Here is a 20,208-nt window from a genome sequence, read left to right as displayed (position 1 = left end):
AAGCGTCTCCGAGCCACAGGACCCTCCACGTCAGAAAAGCCAGGGGAACAAAGACGGCAAATGCCAGACAGGGCTCCCAGGCTGTGGGACAACCACAGAAGGCCTAGCGCTCGTAGCAGGGGACACGAGAAGGAACAGAAATATCTGAGACAATGACGACGGAGAATTTCCCCAAATTCACGTGACACCAAACCACGAATCCAGGAAACCAGGAGAACCCCCACCGGGATAAACGCCCGGAAACGTGCCTGGGCACAGGGTACCGCCTGCAGAAATGAGAGGTGAAAGGTCCTAAGAGAAGCCGGAGGGGCACACGCCTCATCTACTGAACAGGACAAGGACACAGACCTCTCTCTCCTCAGAGTCCGCCTGCGCAAGGAGAGTGGAGAAACTAGAGCTGGGAGGAAAGCACACCCGCTGTGCCTGGGAAGCCACCCTCCAAACATTAACATTTTTTCTCAAAAACTGAAGGAGCTTGCTGCCAGCAGTTCTGTTTTGCAAGAAATGTTGTTACGTTTTCTAGAGAGAAAGGCAATCATATGGGCCAGGAGCTCAGAGCCACATGAACAGAAGAGCATCAAAAAGGAGTAGGTGAAGGCAGAGCGAATACCTTTGTTTTTGTTAATCTTAACTAATAAGTGAGTCTGTTCAAAATATTAGTGGCAACAGAGTGTGTGCTCAGCACCCACTGTGTGCGTGTGCGTGTGCGCGTGTATGTGCATGTGCGTGGACCGTGTGCTTCCACGTCAGCGACGAATGCCATGACGACGGGGGAGGGGTCACTGGCATCGAGCCTCCGAGCCCCACGGCCGCAGCTGCTGGGGGGACTGTGTTAGCTCTGAGTGCACGCCGCCCCCCACAGAGCAACCACAAGAAGGTAAACAAGTGCAACACATGCCAAGAAGGGCGAGCATGGAACCAAATAAAATACTCAGTTCAAACCACAAAAGGCAGAAGAAGAGTGAAGATAAAGACCAGGACAAAGAACAGAGCGGTGAGGGGGAAGCAGCAACAGATGGGGCAGATGCTGGCACGCAGCTCCACCCATCTCCGAGCCGGCGGTCTCCACGCCTGGTGACAGGCAGAGACCCCGCACCAACCATCTCCGAGCTGGCGATCTCCACGCCGGTGACAGGCAGAGACCCTGCACCAACCATCTCCGAGCCGGCGGTCTCCACGCCGGTGACAGGCAGAGACCCCGCACCACCCATCTCCGAGCCGGTGGTCTCCACGCCCGGTGACAGGCAGAGACCCTGCACCACCCATCTCCGAGCCGGCGGTCCCCACGCCCGGTGACAGGCAGAGACCCTGCACCACCCATCTCCGAGCACCAGGGTCTCCATGCCCGGTGACAGGCAGAGACCCCGCACCACCCATCTCCGAGCCGGCGGTCCCCACGCCCGGTGACAGGCAGAGACCCCGCACCAACCATCTCCGAGCACCAGTGGTCATCAGCACAGCAACAGCGCGGACGCCTTCTCGAGGTTACTCAGAATGCCTGGGTAACTCCTCTGTACGCTATATAGTTTGAACATATTGTCTTTTTGTTATTTTAAGGAAATGTGGTAATTTGAGGAATAGAGAATTTTAAGTTATGAAATTTATTAATCATTTCCTCCATCGCTTGTGTGTTTTTTTAAAAATATATTTTATTGATTTTTCACAAAGAGGAAGGAAGAGGGATAGTTAGAAACATCGATGAGAGAGAAACATCGATCAGCTGCCTCCTGCACACCCCCTCCTGGGGATGTGCCCACAACCAAGGTACATGCCCTTGACCGGAATCGAACCTGGGACCCTTGAGTCTGCAGGCTGATGCTCTATCCACTGAACCAAACCAGTTAGGGCGGCTTGTGTATTTTTTGTCTCATTTAGGAAACCTTCCAGTGTTATAAAAATAACCCTCTATAGTTTATTAATTTTTCCTTAAAAAACACATGCTTCTTAGAATTAATTGCTTAACTGGCCAGAATAACGTATTCGCTGCTGCTGGACAGGGATCCGACTTCCTCTCAGCAGGCGGGGCTGGCACCTGTGTTGACGAGGCCGGGGCTTCCTGGCAGACGGTGTTTCGTGGGTTCCCAGGCCTCAGCGCGCCATCTGTCAGTCTCAGCACTCAACTCACCACACTGACGCCCGAGAAAGCTCACACGTGTAACAGGGATCATCCTCTATTATTCTCATTTTTAAAAATACTCCTGGCAGTAATGGGTAACATGAATTTTAAGATCAAAATCTATGAAAACAGCCTGGCCAGTGTGGCTCAGCGGTTGAGTGTCAACCTATGAGCCAGGAGGTCACAGTTTGATTCCGGTCAGGGCACATGTCCGGTTGTGGGCTTGATCCCCAGTGTGGGGCGTGCAGGAGGCAGCAGATCCATGATTCTCTCTCATCATGGATGTTTCTCTCTCTCCCTCTCCCTTCCTCTCTGAAATAAATAAAAATATATTCTTAAAAAATCTACGAAAACAATTTTTATGACAATGAATTTATAACTTAATTGAAAAGTGATACCATCTTTAAAATTCTCCCAAATGTAAGTTTCTCCACTTACTTAGGTCTAATTTTATGGTTCTCAGTGGACTCAGCCAGGCAGGGCAGGCTAGCAGGGAGGTGGTTCCCTGGCTTCAGTGGCACCTGGGAGGGAGGAAGGGCGCCCGCAGGCCTGGGGAGGCGTCCCTGCTGGAGCCCAGCGTCAGCACCACTGAGGCCATGTCCCTAGTCTGATCGTCAAACGAGTAAAACACGGAGCCAGGGAAGCAGCAGGCAGCCTGACAAGTTTGCTCTAGAATTCCTCTGCAGACACAGCTGAGCAGGAACATGACTCTCCTGGGAAGGACGGACGGACAGAGAGGCACGCACCACAGACAGCAGCAGCAGCAGCAGCAGCAGCAGCCGTGCCGAGGGCTGCGGGGACGTCAGGCACGACGGGAGGGGGAAGCTCAGGGGATTGGGGGGGGGGGGGGGGGGACCTGGATCACGGACGGGGACAGTGCCCTGCTTGCCATCAGCAGACGAGAACCAATGAAAAGTCCCCAATAAGGTCCCCGTAGATTAAAGACCCGAATGTGCAAGGAAACCATCAAAAATGCATTTAGTTTAAACATTCTGAAACATGTATTTCAAAACACACCTAACCTTCCTACTCAGGAAAACAAACAAAAGACATAAAGGGAAATATGGATAGATTTGTGCTTTAATTAAAACCAAAAAGAAAAAAACAAGTAACCGACAAGGAAAAACTGCTATTCTGTCTTTCCACAAAGTGAAATACAAAAATCTAAGCCCGCAGCCGAGTCTGAGCGCTCTCACATCTACACTGGCAAGGCGCCGCGCCCACTGCACACGCACTCCACAGCCCAGGCCGGAGGTGCTGCCCCTCTTCTCCAGGGCCCGTGTGGCCGGCCGCGGGCCCGCACCTCTCCACTACTCCCGAGTCCCTCACGGCAGGGCCCACCCCGATGGCCACGAGTGCAGGTTCTGCCAGGCTGGGAGGCAGGCAGCGCCCCCCATGGAGAAGCCAGGAGCCACGCCCGGCCCTGCGCCCACGCACCCTCGACTCACTTGGCGACAGACTGGATGACCTTGGAGGAGGTGTCCTTGAGGTTGGTGAACAGGCGCCCAGGGCCCCCCCGCAGGATGTCCAGGAGCCCGCCGTAGGACTGCTCGTACTCAGCCACCGCCAGGCCTGCAAGCAGAGACCAGCTCAGGCCGGGGGGATAGGGCCGGGAGCCCCAGCATCCCCAGAACCTGAGGGCCACACTCCCCGTCACCCCGCCGTCTGCACCCCACGTGGGCACAGGAACTAAACCAGCAGCTGGCACCTCAGCATGCCCTGCGCCCACAGCCCACCAGCTGCTCTCACAAGGGCCGAGCCTGAACCTGGCCGGCGAGTTGAGCCTCCAGGTGCCCACGGCCTCCATCCTGTCTCTAGACTGTGCACCCATTCACTCCTGCAACCTGGGCCCCAGGCCCCTGCACACACGCACGCTGAGGGCCCAGCAAAAGCGAGCCTCCACCCCAGGTGGGAGGACACGGTGGACACGGAGGGCAAGGAGGGGGGTCGTGCATGTGGCCCCGGCCGAGCACAGAGAGGCCGTGGGGCTGGACAGCGGGTGCTGCTATCTGCCTGCAGCGTAGGGCCCGGGTGTGAACAGAGTGATGGCAAAGGGAGGCAGGTCCTGAAACCCTAGCACCTGGAGGATGTGGTCCCCAAAGGCGCCTTGGCGGGGCGGGGAGGGGGGGAGTTAGGTTGGGGTAAAAAGAGGAAGTCTTGGCCCGCACGCTGCATCTGTGCCCGAGGGTGTCTGTGGCCTCTGTGCAGCTTCTGAGACCAGCCAGCAGCGCTGGCACAGGTGGCTGGGGCGCAGCTGGGACCGGGCCCTGCGCTCCCGCTGTCAGGCAGCCACAGAAAGCAGCCCACACGTCCTACGTGTAGAACGTTCTCGCTGGCCATTCACCAGGAAATGACCGGCACTCGTGTATGTTGAGCATGTGTGGGCACAAGCGTGGTGTAAGCATGTACGAGCACATGCGTGCACGTGTGTGGTGTGGTCCTGGAGAAGACCCAGGGCAGTCGGGGCGGCCCCACATGCTGGACATCCAGAGAGGCGACCAGGACCCACACTGCCTGGTACATACTGCCGGGCAGGCATTCAAAAAAAATTTTTTTAAATAGGCAATTTATAATACTGGGAGAATGTCATTTTAGTGTTTCAGAAAACGCGTTATTCTTGGAAAGGGCTTGTGCTCTTACGACTCTGGGAAACAGAGGTTTTGTCCTAACTCTTGGAAGCTTCCTGGGAAGGACAGTGTAACACCTGGGATGAACATGGAAGTGGTCTGGAAGGGCCGTTAAAAACTCTCAAGAAATTCTAAGTTGTCCTAATTGCAGGGAAGACGGGGCCTCTGCAGCCCGGGGCGATGCGCAGTGCCGAGGACACGGGAAATGTCTTGTGACTCTCCCTGACCGGGACCTGCAGACAGCCCCCTGCTGATCCCCGCAGGTCGCCTGGCGGGAGGTGGACCAGCAGAGGGACTGTCAACGCCTCCACCCAGCCCAGGCCTCACACCGCAGCATGGCCGGACCAGGCCCTCCTGACAGGGCCTCTGACCTCGTCCCAGATGTTTCCCCAGGAAACAAACCTGATTCCACCCCAAACAGCGAGAGTGGCCAAGGGGATGGGGCATGGAGCAGAGCACAGCCTGGCAGGGCCGTCCAGAGCCTTCCCAGGCCTGCTGCACCGAGCCCGGCTGAGGGCTCCTCGGGGACCAGCTCCGCGTGCCAGCACGGGGCACCCAGACCACCCACAACCACGAGATGAGGGTGCAGCTCACTCACCAAATGCAACCGAGCCGGGAGGAAACCCACTGAGCCACCTCTGCCATGGCCACAACCCTCTCTCCTGCCCAAGGAGCCCGCCTCTCCCCAGGGGACTCGGACCTGCGTCCCTGACCCCTGCAGGCCACCCCAAAGGCCCCGCACGCCAGGCGCCAGGGTGCTCAGAGCCCCTGCAGCACAGGACAGGGCGCTAGCACGCACACCGCCCCCCCCGAGTTCCGTCCTCAATGTGGCCTAGAGTGTCGCCTCTGCCCGTCCTGGGAGCTCTAGGCAGTTCGGGGACCCGAACCAGCAGCCTCTCGCACGGCCAGGCCAACTGCCCGAGGCAGGGTGTGGGCCGGCGCTCTGCACGTGTGCACTCACCTCCGCCTTGGCCGCTGCTCACAGGCCCCCCGGGAGGAGGTGGCCCTCGGGACGGGGCAGCATTCCCGTAGCCTCCATTCTGCTCCAGGAGCTGCAAGGGTTCGAACAGCGAGGCCTCAGCTTGTACAGGGCCAGAGCCGCAGTCCGCCAGCGCTGCGCAGGGAGAAACCCTCCCTCCTGGCTGCAGCCCCTCCGCCTGACCCTGGAGAACCCGACACCAAGGGCGGCTCACACAGCGCTGAGAGCGGATGCTCGGGTCACGGGCAGCCTGCCCGCTCCCACACGCCCACCGCGGCCAGTCTCTCGCCCAGTGGCTCGCAGCCTGCCTGCCAGAGGGGTGGCTGTGCAGCGGCCCTGCCTGCCACAAGTTGAGCCCACGGCCAGCGCTGGCCAGAGTCGCGACCCCCAACCTTCAGAGAGGTGCTGGGGGCCCGGCTGGGGAGGGCTGCAGCTTCCCGCCAGCCCACTCGGCGCCGGACGCGACCCTGCGTGGTCCTCGACGGCCGTGGTGCCTGCTCCTCTCCTGTGCGTTCCCAGCCGGGGGCCTTAGTCTGTGGTGCAGCTCTTGTGAACATTCTTGTCATGGAGCTCAGGTTTCTCGACATGAAGCTCACGAGGTAAAACCAAGGTGCCGTTGCCTTTCTCTGGCCGAGCAGGTGGTGGGCATTCAGGACGCGCTGTTTCCCAGGCGGCATGGCGGAGGGACAGCCAGGCTTTCTCCAGCCCCGTCTCTCCGGCAGGTTTCAGGCTGCCAGGCAGGCACACCTTCCGCTGGGACCGCACACGCCAGGCCCCTCAGTCGGAGGCCCTGTTGCCGAGGGCACAGACACCGCTGCTCTTGCCTGCCTGAGGCCGGCCAGTCCTCCATCGGCTGCTCCCGGGCTCCAGGCCCGGCCCCCAGGCACGGTCCTCACTGCCTGGGCAGAAGCGCCCGCAGGGGGTAGTGTCTGCACCAGGGTCCTGAGTTCGGAAAGCGCCAAGACCGAAAGGTGCTCTGGCGCCACTGACCAGCGTCCTGTGTCTGTCCGTCGGCACCCCCACTGCGCCCCCGAGAACTCCTGGCAGCACACACGTGGCAGCCCCAGAGCAGACGCCTTGAGCCTCATCCACCCTCCATGCCCCCACTGCCCACCCTCCCCGCGCTGGCCGCTGTCTGACAGGGCCGTCTTCCTTCTAGCTCCTGCCCACACTCAGAGCCGTCTGCCTGGGGCATGGGGACTCGGCCTGCACAATGGTCACCCCTTTAACGCAGATGGGGCCTCTAAGACTCTGCTCCGAGCAGCACCTGGAAGGCCCTACCTCAGTAATGGGCGACTTGGGGTTCACACTCCGGGCAGCCGCGATCTCCTGCAGCTGGTTCACCAGCTCGGTGATGGACAGCCGCTCCTCCGGGTTGACCTTCAGTGTGGCGCCTGCAGCAGGAAGGGCGCGCTCAGGACCCCACCCCCTGCCCTTGTGGAGGTGACGGACCCACGGAGGGCCTCGCTTACAGACTTTAAAAGCGAGGGCACAGCATGAAGAGCAACAACAGAACGGAGCAAAATGATCAAAAGCCACGGTTTGGAGCTCGGAACTCACATGGCTGACTGAGGGGAAAAGCCCACAGGGAGGCTGCCAAAGGGCCACGCCGGACGTTACAGGAGGCCTGTCCTCCGTGGTCCCTCGCACGGCACTTACGGATGAGGCCGTGGAACACGGAGTACCGAGTGTCGTCAGCAGGGATGGAGTATTTCCCGTTTACGATGCGAAGCTTGGCTCCGTCTTCAAAAGGGTGCTGCCCGAAGCACAGCAGGTACAAGATGCAGCCCAGCGCCTGCGGGGGCGGGAGGGGGAGGGTGAGGGGGACGGAGGGGGCGAGGCGGTCCGTCCTTGGGTCTACAGGGGAGTCAGGCTCAGGCTGGTCTGACTTATGCCAGTGAGCAGTGGGACAGCTCCCCACGCACACAGCTCCCTCCTCCCCACGCACACAGCTCCCTCCACACACACAGCTCCCCACGCACACAGCTCCCTCCACGCACACACACAGCTCCCTCCGCACACAGCTCCCTCCTCCCCACACACACAGCTCCCTCCGCACACACAGCTCCCTCCTCCCCACGCACACAGCTCCCACCACACACACACAGCTCCCTCCGCACACACACACAGCTCCCTCCTCCCCACGCACACAGCTCCCACCACACACACACAGCTCCCTCCGCACACACACACAGCTCCCTCCTCCCCACGCACACAGCTCCCTCCACACACACAGCTCCCCACGCACACAGCTCCCTCCACGCACACACACAGCTCCCTCCGCACACAGCTCCCTCCTCCCCACGCACACAGCTCCCACCACACACACACAGCTCCCTCCGCACACACACACAGCTCCCTCCTCCCCACGCACACAGCTCCCTCCACGCACACACAGCTCCCCACGCACACAGCTCCCTCCTCCCCACACACACAGCTCCCTCCTCCCCACGCACACAGCTCCCTCCTCCCCACGCACACAGCTCCCTCCTCCCCACACACAGCTCCCTCCTCCCCACACACAGCTCCCTCCTCCCCACGCACACAGCTCCCTCCTCCCCACGCACACAGCTCCCTCCACACACACACAGCTCCCTCCACGCACACAGCTCCCTCCTCCCCACACACACAGCTCCCTCCTCCCCACGCACACAGCTCCCTCCACGCACACACAGCTCCCTCCACGAACACAGCTCCCTCCTCCCCACACACACAGCTCCCTCCGCACACACACACAGCTCCCTCCTCCCCACGCACACAGCTCCCTCCACGCACACACAGCTCCCCACGCACACAGCTCCCTCCTCCCCACACACACAGCTCCCACCACACACACACAGCTCCCTCCGCACACACACACAGCTCCCTCCACACACACACAGCTCCCTCCACGAACACAGCTCCCTCCTCCCCACGCACACAGCTCCCTCCACACACACACAGCTCCCCACGCACACAGCTCCCTCCTCCCCACACACACAGCTCCCACCACACACACACAGCTCCCTCCACGCACACAGCTCCCTCCTCCCCACACACACAGCTCCCTCCTCCCCACACACACAGCTCCCTCCACGCACACACAGCTCCCCACGCACACAGCTCCCTCCTCCCCACGCACACAGCTCCCTCCACGCACACACAGCTCCCCACGCACACAGCTCCCTCCTCTCCACACACACAGCTCCCACCACACACACACAGCTTCCTCCGCACACACACACAGCTCCCCACACACACAGCTCCCTCCACGCGCACACAGCTCCCTCCACGCGCACACAGCTCCCTCCACGCACACAGCTCCCTCCACACACACACACAGCTCCCCCCATGCACAGAGCCCACAAGGGGCACAGAGCACACAGGAAGCACACAGCCCACAGGGAGCACAGAGCACACAGGGAGCACACAGGGAGCACAGAGCACACAGGGGGCACAGAGCACACAGGGGGCACAGAGCACACAGGGAGGACAGAGCACACAGGGGGCACAGAGCACACAGGGGGCACAGAGCACACAGGGAGGACAGAGCACACAGGGGGCACAGAGCACACAGGGGGCACAGAGCACACAGGGGGCACACAGCCCACAGGGAGCACAGAGCACACAGGGGGCACGGAGCACACAGGGGGCACAGAGCACACAGGGGGCACAGAGCACACAGGGGGCACACAGCCCACAGGGAGCACAGAGCACACAGGGGGCACAGAGCACACAGGGGGCACAGAGCACACAGGGGGCACACAGCCCACAGGGGGCACAGAGCACACAGGGGGCACAGAGCACACAGGGGGCACACAGCCCACAGGGAGCACAGAGCACACAGGGGGCACAGAGCACACAGGGGGCACAGAGCACACAGGGAGGACAGAGCACACAGGGGGCACAGAGCACACAGGGGGCACAGAGCACACAGGGGGCACAGAGCACACAGGGAGGACAGAGCACACAGGGGGCACAGAGCACACAGGGGGCACAGGGCACACAAGGAGCACAGAGCACACAGGGAGGACAGAGCACACAGGGGGCACGGAGCACACAGGGGGCACAGAGCACACAGGGGGCACGGGGCACACAGGGAGCACACAGGGAGCACACAGGGAGCACAGAGCACACAGGGGGCACAGAGCACACAGGGGGCACAGGGCACACAGGGAGCACACAGGGAGCACACAGGGAGCACAGAGCACACAGGGGGCACAGGGCACACAGGGAGCACACAGGGAGCACACAGGGAGCACAGAGCACACAGGGAGCACACAGGGAGCACACAGGGAGCACACAGGGGGCACGGAGCACAGAGGGGGCACGGAGCACACAGGGGGCACAGGGCACACAGGGAGCACACAGGGAGCACGGAGCACACAGGGAGCACGGAGCACACAGGGGGCACGGAGCACACAGGGGGCACGGAGCACACAGGGAGCACGGAGCACACAGGGGGCACAGAGCACACAGGGAGCACAGAGCACACAGGAGGCACAGAGCACACAGGGGGCACAGAGCACACAGGGGGCACGGAGCACACAGGGGGCACGGAGCACACAGGGAGCACACAGCACACAGGGGGCACAGAGCACACAGGGGGCACAAGGCACACAGGGGGCACAGAGCACACAGGGGGCACACAGGGGGCACAGAGCACACAGGGGGCACAGAGCACACAGGGGGCACACAGGGGGCACAGAGCACACAGGGGGCACAGGGCACACAGGGGGCACAGAGCACACAGGGGGCACAGGGCACACAGGGGGCACAGAGCACACAGGGGGCACGGAGCACACAGGGAGCACAGAGCACACAGGGGGCACGGGGCACACAGGGAGCACAGAGCACACAGGGGGCACAGAGCACACAGGGGGCACGGAGCACACAGGGAGCACACAGCACACAGGGGGCACACAGCACACAGGGGGACAGAGCACACAGGGGGCACAGAGCACACAGGGGGCACACAGCCCACAGGGGGCACAGAGCACAGAGTGAGCACTCAGGGGGCACACAGCCCACAGGGAGCACAGAGCACACAGGGTGCACAGAGCCCACAGGGGGACAGAGCACACAGGGGGCACAGAGCACAGGCACTGCGGCCTCACCCAGATGTCCTGCTTCTCGCCGATGGGGAAGTTCGAGTACAGGTCCACGATCTCGGGCGTCCTGTACATGGGTGTTGTGTTCCTAGTGACCTGAAGAACAGATGCACTTTTCACAGGGAAGTAGTTTGGTGTCTGTGCCCACGGCCTCCCTGCAGGAAGCGCACGTCCACCCCCGGGCCCAGAGAGCCTAGCCCGGCTCCTCACCTCCCTCCCCTCACCCCCCCGCTGGCCCCTGCCTCGCAGCCCAGCTCTTGCTGGAGTGGCCACACCAGGCACACATGGTGGGATGTCAGCTGTGTGTCCAGAAGACACGTCTCAGTGGACAGGCACTCCCTTCCAGAGCGGACGGGCACACCCTTCCGGGTCCGGGAGGTGGGTCACCTGCGGCCCGAGGGGAAGGCTGTTCTCAAAGCCGCCTCCTACGCGTCCTCGTGGACAGAGACCCTGTCCTGGGAGAGAGCTGAACTGAATTTACGGACGAGTCAGGCTATTATGTGAGAAACCAGACCCAGGTAGACAGGGTGGGCCCTGTGGCAGAGACTGGAAACACACACCAACCCCTGCCAGAGATGCCGCCGGAACATGGAACAGGCTGTGACCCTGGCGAGACAGTGAGGCTAACCCACGGTTCTCCCGGGAAGGTCTGCTTCAGGAGGAGGAGGCCTGGGCGGGACCAGCGCCCAGGAGACACCCAGGGCCAACACAATGCCAAGTCCAGGTGCATAAAGGATGCTGAGCCGGGAGGGAGGTGGGCAGAGGGCACTGCATCCGGACGTGGCCTCAGAGCCTCCACACAGGAAGTCACCAAGCTGCAGGCCCGTGACCCACGTGTGTACACATGTTCCCTGCACTAGACAGCGTGCTCAGCAGCCGTGTGAGGCACTGACCCCCAGCCCAACAGGACGCTCCTACAGCACGCGCAATGCTGAGTGCCCTCACCTCCTCCTCCACCAGGGCCCGCCGCTGGGCACTCCAGCTGTAGTCAGGGGCGTGTGAGATGGTCGTGGCGCTGCCAAAGTCGCACAGCTTAATGGTCCCCTGGTTACTCAGCAACAAGTTTTCAACCTGAAAAATTCCAGGAGACAGTCCTTATAGATTTGGGGTGCAGAGAGCCAGCTGGCCCTGAGGGGAAAACGCAGCGCCCCCACTTCTTTTTGGTCAAAACCAGTGTGTGTACATTTAGAAGCAGGTAATTCGGATAAACTCAGCCGTAAATCAAAGGATAAATGACATTAATACCATGGGATACACAACGAAAACCTTTAGAAAAGACTAAATTAACACAGTCTAAAAACCATCCTATGTATTCAAAGCCCAGCGTCCGAACGGCAGAACGACCAGAACGACCGGTCACCCAGTTGCTATAACATGCAATGACCACCAGTGGGCAGGCGCTCAAACAGGAGCTGCTCCCTGGTGGTCAGTGCACTACCACAGTGGGAGCGCCGCTCAGCTGACCGGGATGAGCGGCTGTTCCCGCTGCAAACCCTGAGCAGACGGGCAGGAACCCGGGCTGCGGTCATCGCCTCCTCGCCCCAGGCTCCTCCTCCGAGTGCTCGCAGGCTGGGCTAAGCCACTGCCGCCAGGCTCACAGAACGCTGGAGGCTGAGAGGGGGGTTTGTGGCCGCCGCAGGACTGAGGCCTACTCCACCGCCTTTCAGTGCTATTGTCCCTGGGCCTGGCCCCGACCGGGTCTCCTGGAGAGGCAAGTGCTCCAGCTCCACGGAAGATGCCGGACCAGAGAGCAGCCACTTAGAGGGCAGGTCCACAGCTGCTGGGCTAACCAGGATGAGTGGCGCTCCCACAGCGGGTCGATCCCCACAGGCCATGCCCCCACCAGTGCACGAATCCCGTGCACCAGGCCTCTAGTCTTATATGATATCCTATATAATAAAAGCCCAATATGTAAATTGTCCTCTTGACTGGGAGTTTGACCGCTCGCTATGACGTGCACTGACCACAAGGGGGTGGCACAGAACATGGCGGGCGTCGGTGATGCAGCGCTGGCAGTGGGTGACAGTGGAGGCGCTGCTGGCCCCAATGAGAGCAGGACCGCAGTGGGATGGTGGAGCAGGTGAGCGGGCAGCGCCAGGCCAAGGTGGGTGCGAGCAGGGCCCGATCACTCAGGCGGAGGGGGGCGCACGGGGATCCAGGGGCCCAGGTGCTGCCCAGGGCCCAGAGGTCAGCTGGGACCTGCCCTTTCACGCCAGACGCTCACGCTTCGGTCGCTGGCCAGGTCGAGGGACCGCCCCCATTCATGATTTCGTGCACAAGGCCACTAGGCAAATAGATCAAGAAGCTGTCAAGTAGTCCAGCCAGAAACTGTCACTTGAGATGCACTTTTAAAATCCAACATAAACAGGACTAACAGCAGAGACAGACCTGTCCCAGCCCCTCGAGGGTATGTCCTGGCCAAGGCCCACCGCTGAGGACGGCTTTTACAATCTGAGTGCTGGGAAAAGTAAACAATTCTTCACCACCCAGGGCCGCGGGGGCCGCGGGGGCCGCGGGACCTGCAGAGCAGGCATGTTTACAGTCGGCCCTTCCCAGAGAAGCCTGTCGACCTGCTCGGGGACGGCCAAGGCAATCCCATGGGTGGAACTGACAAACGGATTAAAACATGTGTAAGGAGACACAGAGCCGAGAAGATCCCGAGGCAGATGTGAGCCTGGCTGCAGCTCCGAGAGGAGGGCGCCGACCGGGACAGCGGGACAGGCAAGGGAAGAGAGGCCCTGCCTCTAAACACAAGGGCAGCCACAGGCCTCAGGTCAACGCTCGGGAAGGAGCACGCTGAGCCGGGCAGCTGACCAGCCACTGCGAGCAGCACCTGAGCAGACACCGCCCGCTGAGAGCAAGCACGCCAAACCCACACGTTCCCACTCACGGCTTCTGCGGATGAGACAGAAACACAGCTCAGCAGGAACACAGGCAAACACTGCTACAGGGATGGCCCCAGAGGAAACCCAACGCCAACAAACCTAGAAGCGGTCAACTCTGTCCACAGGAGGGAAATGCCACGGAAGCCACACGGTCTGCTGCCAACACCAAGAGCCCCAAGTGCCAGGCTCAGAGGTCACACGCCCGGGAAGCAGCGACCCCACAGCGCACACTCTGCCAACTGTGGACCCGAGACGGACGAGCCCCAAAACCACAGCGCTGAGCAAAATGCCGCACAGAGGACGCACTCCGGAGCCACGTGCAGGATAAACTCAGCCGTAAGTCAAAAGATCAATGGAGGCTGGGACCCCACACGGGGCCCGGGACTCCATGGACAGGCCCTCCCTGCTTCACGGAGGCGCTTTGGGGAAACCCGCTCGCTGTGAAGCGGCTCCTAGCGGCCTCTGTGACTCTCGGCAGAGCCTGGCCGGCCTCCTGGCAGAAGCCGGACCTCCTAGCCGGGCGCGGCGGCGTGTGAGTGGGAGGCAGCACCTTGAGGTCCCGGTGGATGATGGGCGGCTTCTGCCGGTGCATGTGCTGCACAGCCCTGCACGTCTGGTAGAAAATCTTCAGGACAGTGTCGCACGACAGGGGCCCTCTGGTCTCGCTTTTCTTCAGAAACTCCACCAGCTGCCCTGGAAGAGACAGGAGACATTCATCCCCACAAGTCGGGGGCGGCACCACCTGGCGCTGGCTTTACCAGCCGGCGTGGGACACCTGTGGCCATGGCGCGGGCAGCACAGGCTCCCACACGGAGCCAGGGGGACGGCAGGGCCCAGAGAAACCACAACATGCCATCTCCTCGTCTTGCTCCACTTCCCTAAATGACGGCCGTCTGCCCAGGGGCGTGGCCTCTCCAACACACACTCCACACTAAGTGCAGCCTGCACACGGGACCAGGGGTGGTGACAGCACAGGGAGCCCCATCCTCCCGTCGCCAGGCACACGTGTTCACACCTCAGTGCCCGTGCTGCCCTGGTCCCCCAGCCCGTCCCTGATCCAGGCCCGAGGCCACCTCAGTGACGGAGGCACAGCCAGCGTGGCTACCACGGCTCCAGATCCATGGTGGCCCTCAGCCACGCTGCCCTGCCTCCTGGGGTCAGACACCGTCCCTCCCCCCAGGAAGCCAGCTCTGCCAGCCTGCCACACGGGTACCCCCTCCAGCTCGTTTCCCCCAACGCTGGGCGAGTCGCTGAACCCGCGCCTGCACACAACAGTGCCCCAGACACCACGCTCACCTGGCGAGAGAACCACCTGCCGAGAGGGGCGAGGGCGTGAGGCCCCAGCCTGACAAGGCCCAGCGCAGAGCCACGCAGAAGCCGCCTGAGCTCCCACAGGAGGAGCCGGACACAGACACCACGGCACTCACAGCCGGAAACAGGGGCCCTGACAGAGACCAGCGTGGCCTCATCCACGCCGCCCAAAGTGTCAGAGCAGGCCACCGAATGGCACGCCCAACCCAACAAGCCCCCTGTGATTGCCAGCCACTGGGAGGCCAGGACCCGGGAGAGACACGCAGACTCCGTGGACGAGGCAAGGAGCGCGTCCTCAGATACTGGCTAAGGGCCTGAGTTCGGATCTGCTGACCCTGGGCCTTAGAGAGCAGGCGAGCCTGTGGGTGCTGAGCACAGCACACTTTTCAGAAGGAAGAGTGTGTCTACGGAGCCCCGCTTCTCAACACACCTCACGGCGCTTCTCCCACGAGCACATGTCCTCTTCACTAAAACCGGCAGTGACCGTGAGCACCTGCCACCTGGAAGACCCGAGTGTGGGCGGCACCTCCCAGCCAGCCCGGCGAGACAACGGGAAGCAGGGCCCAGACACGGAGAGCACAGCCCTCACTCTCCCATGCGGCCCGGGGAGGGCCTGGCTTCCCCGAGCCTATGAAGCCGTCGGCACCTATGTCGGTCTGCTGCTCCCCTCCCCATCCCCTAACCCCACCACCACCCGCTCCAGGGCTGCGCTGGCTGCTCAGGGCTCAGCACCATCTCCTCCTCCTCCTGCAGAGGTGCCTGCGCCCACTGCCCCCTCTCCTCCGGAACAGCCCCGCTCGTGGTGGCTGGGACCCGGGGAGGGCCATCTGTGGGCGCAGCATGTGTCCCTCCCAGGGAGACGCCTGCCTCAGTGTCCCCTGCTGCTGCTCCTTGGCCTTGTGGCGGCAGGGCCCTGGCCTCCTCCCACACACGCTGCTCACGGACAATGAGGCAACACCGTGCCCCAGGACCGATGGCCCACCTGGCTGCCAGCCTCTGGCCCACTGGGCCTCGCATGTCCTGTGCCCACTCCTTTCCCCCTAAGTTACACCGATACCAGCTGAGCCTGTAGGCTGCAGGAGGGCGGACCCCCGGCCTCCATGGGCAGCGCGGGCAGACTGAGCCCTACTGCCTCCTCCTCGGTCATGTACATGACCCCCCTGGAACTCTGCAGAAGGCACTGGGCCCCTCCCCACTCCTGTCGGGGACTAAGAGCCTTTCCTGTCCTCCGGGAAGGGCCTCCCTCTGCCAGGACCTGCGTCCGCCCGCAGGGAGCTCGTTACCTCTGCAGAGCTCCGTGAGCAGCAGGAACTCGGCCTGCCCCGTGTCCGACTCCTCTTTCCCTATCGACGCTGCAGAGCAAAACTGGACAATGTTGGGGTGGCCAGAAAGCTTTTTCTGTGGGTGTCTTGTTAAAGGAGAACACGTTAGTCTGCACACGGAACACATGTGCGATGGGCAGAAGTAGGCTTACAGCTGTGAGCGCGAGGACTTACTCGTGTTATTATTGACTGTTGTGTTATTTCCCACACAACTGTGAACCTACTTTTGCCCTCCCCTGTATAAACCATGATGCTGAACGACATGATCTTAGACCTCAGCGCATCAGAGCGGAAAGGTGAGGGCGAGCAGAGGGGCAGGGCGGGGGGAGGGGAGCGAAGTGTGGACGGAACCACACACACCTGACCGCAGCCAGGCAGGCCAGCGGGAGAGGGCGCGGCATGAGGTCATCCACCCGAAACTCAGGGAGGCGAGCACCCTCGGGCTCAGCGGCCAGCGTGCTCCCATGGACAGAGCTTCAGGAGAGAAAAGAACAGATTCTGGCAGCAAAAGGGCAGCGCCAGCGGGTGGAGGCCAAGAAGAAATGCCAGCCGTCAACCATTTGTTGGTTGATGCTCTGCCCAGGGTGAAGGGATGGCCAGGTGCGATGGCCGCAGGTTGAAGGGCTGCCCACCCCAGGCACAGAGACCTCTGGGGCAGGACCCACATCTCCACTCCCAGGACCATGGAATCCCTTACAGCTGCCCTGGGAGTGAAGAACAAGGAAGTAGCTCCTTTTCGCTAGAAACAGTCCACAGATAAGCCAGGAAAAGCGAAGCCCACTGTTAGTGCATCAACGAGAACGCGGCAGCGGCGCCCAGGAAAGGATACCAAGAAGCACACCTCCTGGATGATGGCTCGGCTCCTCTCCTCCTCGTTGGACAGCAGTCTCTGCATCGGGAGGGAACACAGACAAGGTTAGTCCGTGCAGCAGAACAAATCAATGCACCAACACCTGACCTACGTAGAGGCCCCTGGAAATGGCCCTCTGCAGCCCAAGGACACAAGAGAACTACACAGAGGAGCCTCTTCTGCAAACAGGCCGCAGTAAAATAGGATGAAAAAGGAGACGTGGCAGAAACGAGAGTCCTCGCCCTCGTCTCCAAGTCACGTGGGCCCCTTACAGCTTAGCCGCACGCCCAGGACGGCCACGCCACTCCACTCCGCAGCCCAGGCTGGACACCAGCCACCCGGATGAAACCAGACAGCTCTGCCCACAGTCCCACCGTGAGCCTGCTCCGGGACATGCGAGCGTGGCCTGCACGCGTGGTCCACCCGAGTGGCTGTGCTGCTCCCGCCCTCTGCGGAGTCTCGACCCCGGGCCCCCAGCTGGACACCGCAGCCATAGCGTCCACTGAAAGTGCTGATGGCTCCTCGCCATCAGAGGAAACTAACAGGACGAGAGAGAGAACGCACAAAGAAACACACCAATCGGGAACCCCTCTCAACACGTCACTTTGAGATTTCCTTAAAAGTAACCGAGACCCACGCAGAACGTGCGTCCACCTTACCTTCAGCGCATACTCTCTGCCACTTCCCAGATCCTGGGCCTCATATACGAACGCAAACCCTCCTGAAATCAGGAAAATAAACACATCAGTTCACGCTGGGATTTATTCAACATTTAGAAGTCTTGACTAAGTCAACACAAACTGCACTTGTGGATAGCAGTACGTTCTCTGCAAAAATAATGGCTCCAATTTACACGCAAAACTCAGTAACAAAAGTTTTAAAAAGATTCTTCCTCAAATACGCACAGGTGGTGTGAGCAAGCTCAGGAAAACAGGTCCAACATCCCTGCCCAGGAGGGACCTCTCCCAGGACCCATGGAGGCTCTCCCACACTGTGGGCTGGCCCAGTAGTCCCCCCCCCCCCACTTTTGCAATTTAAATGGAAACATAGTTCACATTTTGAAAAGACTAGAAAGCTATCTAGCTCCACGACTCTGCCCAAAACCCGTTTCGTGCTACAGTTGCAAATTCCAAAAAGCGATGAAAACCCGTATTTTCTTCCTAGGTCATTTGGCAGCAAACTATGACCTATTGTAAATGTACCGGTATCTGGGGCAACCCCTGGCATGAACTGACGTGGAGCCGTTTAAAGCTCACCCCACAGTGACGATGCCTCCGGGCTTAGTTACCGACGCGTCGATGCGCCTGATTACGGAGTGCCTCCAGCGCTGGGGGCACAGGCTGGCGCGCACGGGACATGTCATCGTTCTAACACCCGAAGAGCTCGGACCTGCTCTCTGGCCCAGGGTCTGGGGCTTGGGCCTTCCCCGTATTTATACAAATCAGTCTGAGTGTCCACAGCCCGGGTTCCGAGGGAGCCGTTTTACGTGGAAGACTTCACACTGATTTCACCCGGTTCATTTCCGAGAGGCTTCCCGAGCTTTAGAGCTGTAAGCGGACAGCTCCTGGCCGCGCGGGTTACTTTTACCTCCTGGCTCGCCTACAGGGCACAGGGAAGGGGCTGGCACATTTCCTCGTTCTTCTTCCTGGGCGCTGAGCGGAGGCACAGCTGCCTTCTCTCCCTGACCCACTTCCCACCTGCGATCACCCTCCCAGCCCCTGGCCGGACAGTCCCATTCCCGCCCCTCCCCCACTGCGCGCCCCAGGCGCCCCCTGCTGTCCTCCCACCATTGGGGCGCCTGTCTTATTTTAAGGCAGAAGCCGCCTCCTGTCCGCCAGGAGTTTCTTAAGGAAACAAGGTAACTGCCTGGCATTTTCAGGACAAATGAGGTGGCCCGGGGAGGCGTCCGCACAGGGCTGGCCCCAGCTCTGAGAGGGGCAGAGCCCGCGGTCTTCCCGATAAATCACACCCACACCGGTTTCTGAAACAAACTGGAGAAAAGTAGGTGCTGCTGCGGCCTTAAGAACAAGGACCTCAGGACCCAGAGAGGCCGTGTGGCCGCGGGGACGGCCCTCCTCCTCCTGCGAGTCCACGTGCAACGCGGGGGGTCAGCGGGGTTGCAGCCGTGCCAGGCCCGGAGCGGAAGCAGCAGGATCAGCAGGATGAGGAAGGCGGCCGCCCCGCGGGCACCAGGCACGGAGGTGAGGGGCCTCCCCAGCACCGGGGCGACTTCCGTGTGAGGAAGGGGGAGGCCATCGGGAGGCGAGGACCAGCTCGCAGGACCCAGCCCACACGAAGGGCCCCCTGGACTGGCCAGGGGCACGGACGGCCCGGCGGTCAGAGCAGGAAGCCGGCACAGGGCGCCCACGGCCCGACCCTCGGGGAGGACAGGGCCGCCCGCCCACGGCAGCCCCGACGTCAAGGGAAGGGTCTGCCTGGCGCCCGCCGCCGCGCCCTCTCCTCCAGCCTTCGGCCTCCGCGGACCCCGCGCTCAGCCCAACTCCCCGCCGGCCCGGCCTCCACCGCAGGCCACAGCCCCCCGCCCCCCGCAGGTCGGCCGCACCTGCTGCGGGGGCCGCCCAGCCCCAGCCCGGCCCCCGCCCACCAGGAAGTGCCCGAGCCGAGACCGGCCTCCCCGCCCGAACAGGCCGGGACCCTCCCTCCCGCCACGCGCCGCCCGCCACGCGCTGACCCTCGGCGCCCGCCCGCCGGTCCGCGCCTCACCCTCGGCCAGGACCCGCCGCACCCGCAGCCGCAGCTCGCCCAGCTCCACCGTCTGCCCCACGAAGTCGGTCTGGTCGCGGCCGGCAGCGCCGCCCAGGGCGCCGGGGCCCGCCAGGAAGTCGAGCGCGGACTGCAGCAGCGACATGGCGGCCCGCGGCGGGCGCGGGGTCTCGGGTCCAGGGCGTCCGGGCAGCTGAGCAACCGCCGGCCGGAGCCGCACCAGCTTCCGCCCCGACGCCGTGACGCAGGCCCGGAAGGACGCCGGCCTCTCACTTCCGCCCCCGCTGGGCGACGGCGCGTGCGC

The 20,208-nt window shown here is 61.9% G+C and overlaps 1 protein-coding gene across 1 annotated transcript in view; it reads right to left on the bottom strand.

The window, feature by feature from the left end:
* The window catches only part of GAK (cyclin G associated kinase), a 39,317-nt gene extending 19,182 nt beyond the window's left edge, over nt 1-20,135 (bottom strand). Inside the window, exons 1-11 of the mRNA XM_070400731.1 lie at nt 19,905-20,135; nt 17,840-17,901; nt 17,160-17,219; nt 16,292-16,406; nt 14,248-14,390; nt 11,758-11,883; nt 10,819-10,908; nt 7,382-7,517; nt 7,004-7,116; nt 5,705-5,795; nt 3,565-3,688 (exon numbers count right to left, since the gene is read on the bottom strand). Of these exons, the coding sequence (XP_070256832.1) occupies nt 3,565-3,688; nt 5,705-5,795; nt 7,004-7,116; nt 7,382-7,517; nt 10,819-10,908; nt 11,758-11,883; nt 14,248-14,390; nt 16,292-16,406; nt 17,160-17,219; nt 17,840-17,901; nt 19,905-20,049 (1,205 nt within the window). The 5' untranslated portion in view covers nt 20,050-20,135. The remainder of the gene's footprint in view (nt 1-3,564; nt 3,689-5,704; nt 5,796-7,003; nt 7,117-7,381; nt 7,518-10,818; nt 10,909-11,757; nt 11,884-14,247; nt 14,391-16,291; nt 16,407-17,159; nt 17,220-17,839; nt 17,902-19,904) is intronic.
* Nucleotides 20,136-20,208: the final 73 nt, after the last annotated feature.

This window comes from Myotis yumanensis, unplaced genomic scaffold, assembly GCF_028538775.1.
Source record: "Myotis yumanensis isolate MYYU_CA2020_CCGP unplaced genomic scaffold, mMyoYum1.0.hap1 SCAF_1, whole genome shotgun sequence".
Taxonomy (NCBI): domain Eukaryota; kingdom Metazoa; phylum Chordata; class Mammalia; order Chiroptera; family Vespertilionidae; genus Myotis; species Myotis yumanensis.
Note: the sequence above shows the minus strand (reverse complement) of the source record. Positions and strands in the feature narration are given on the sequence as shown.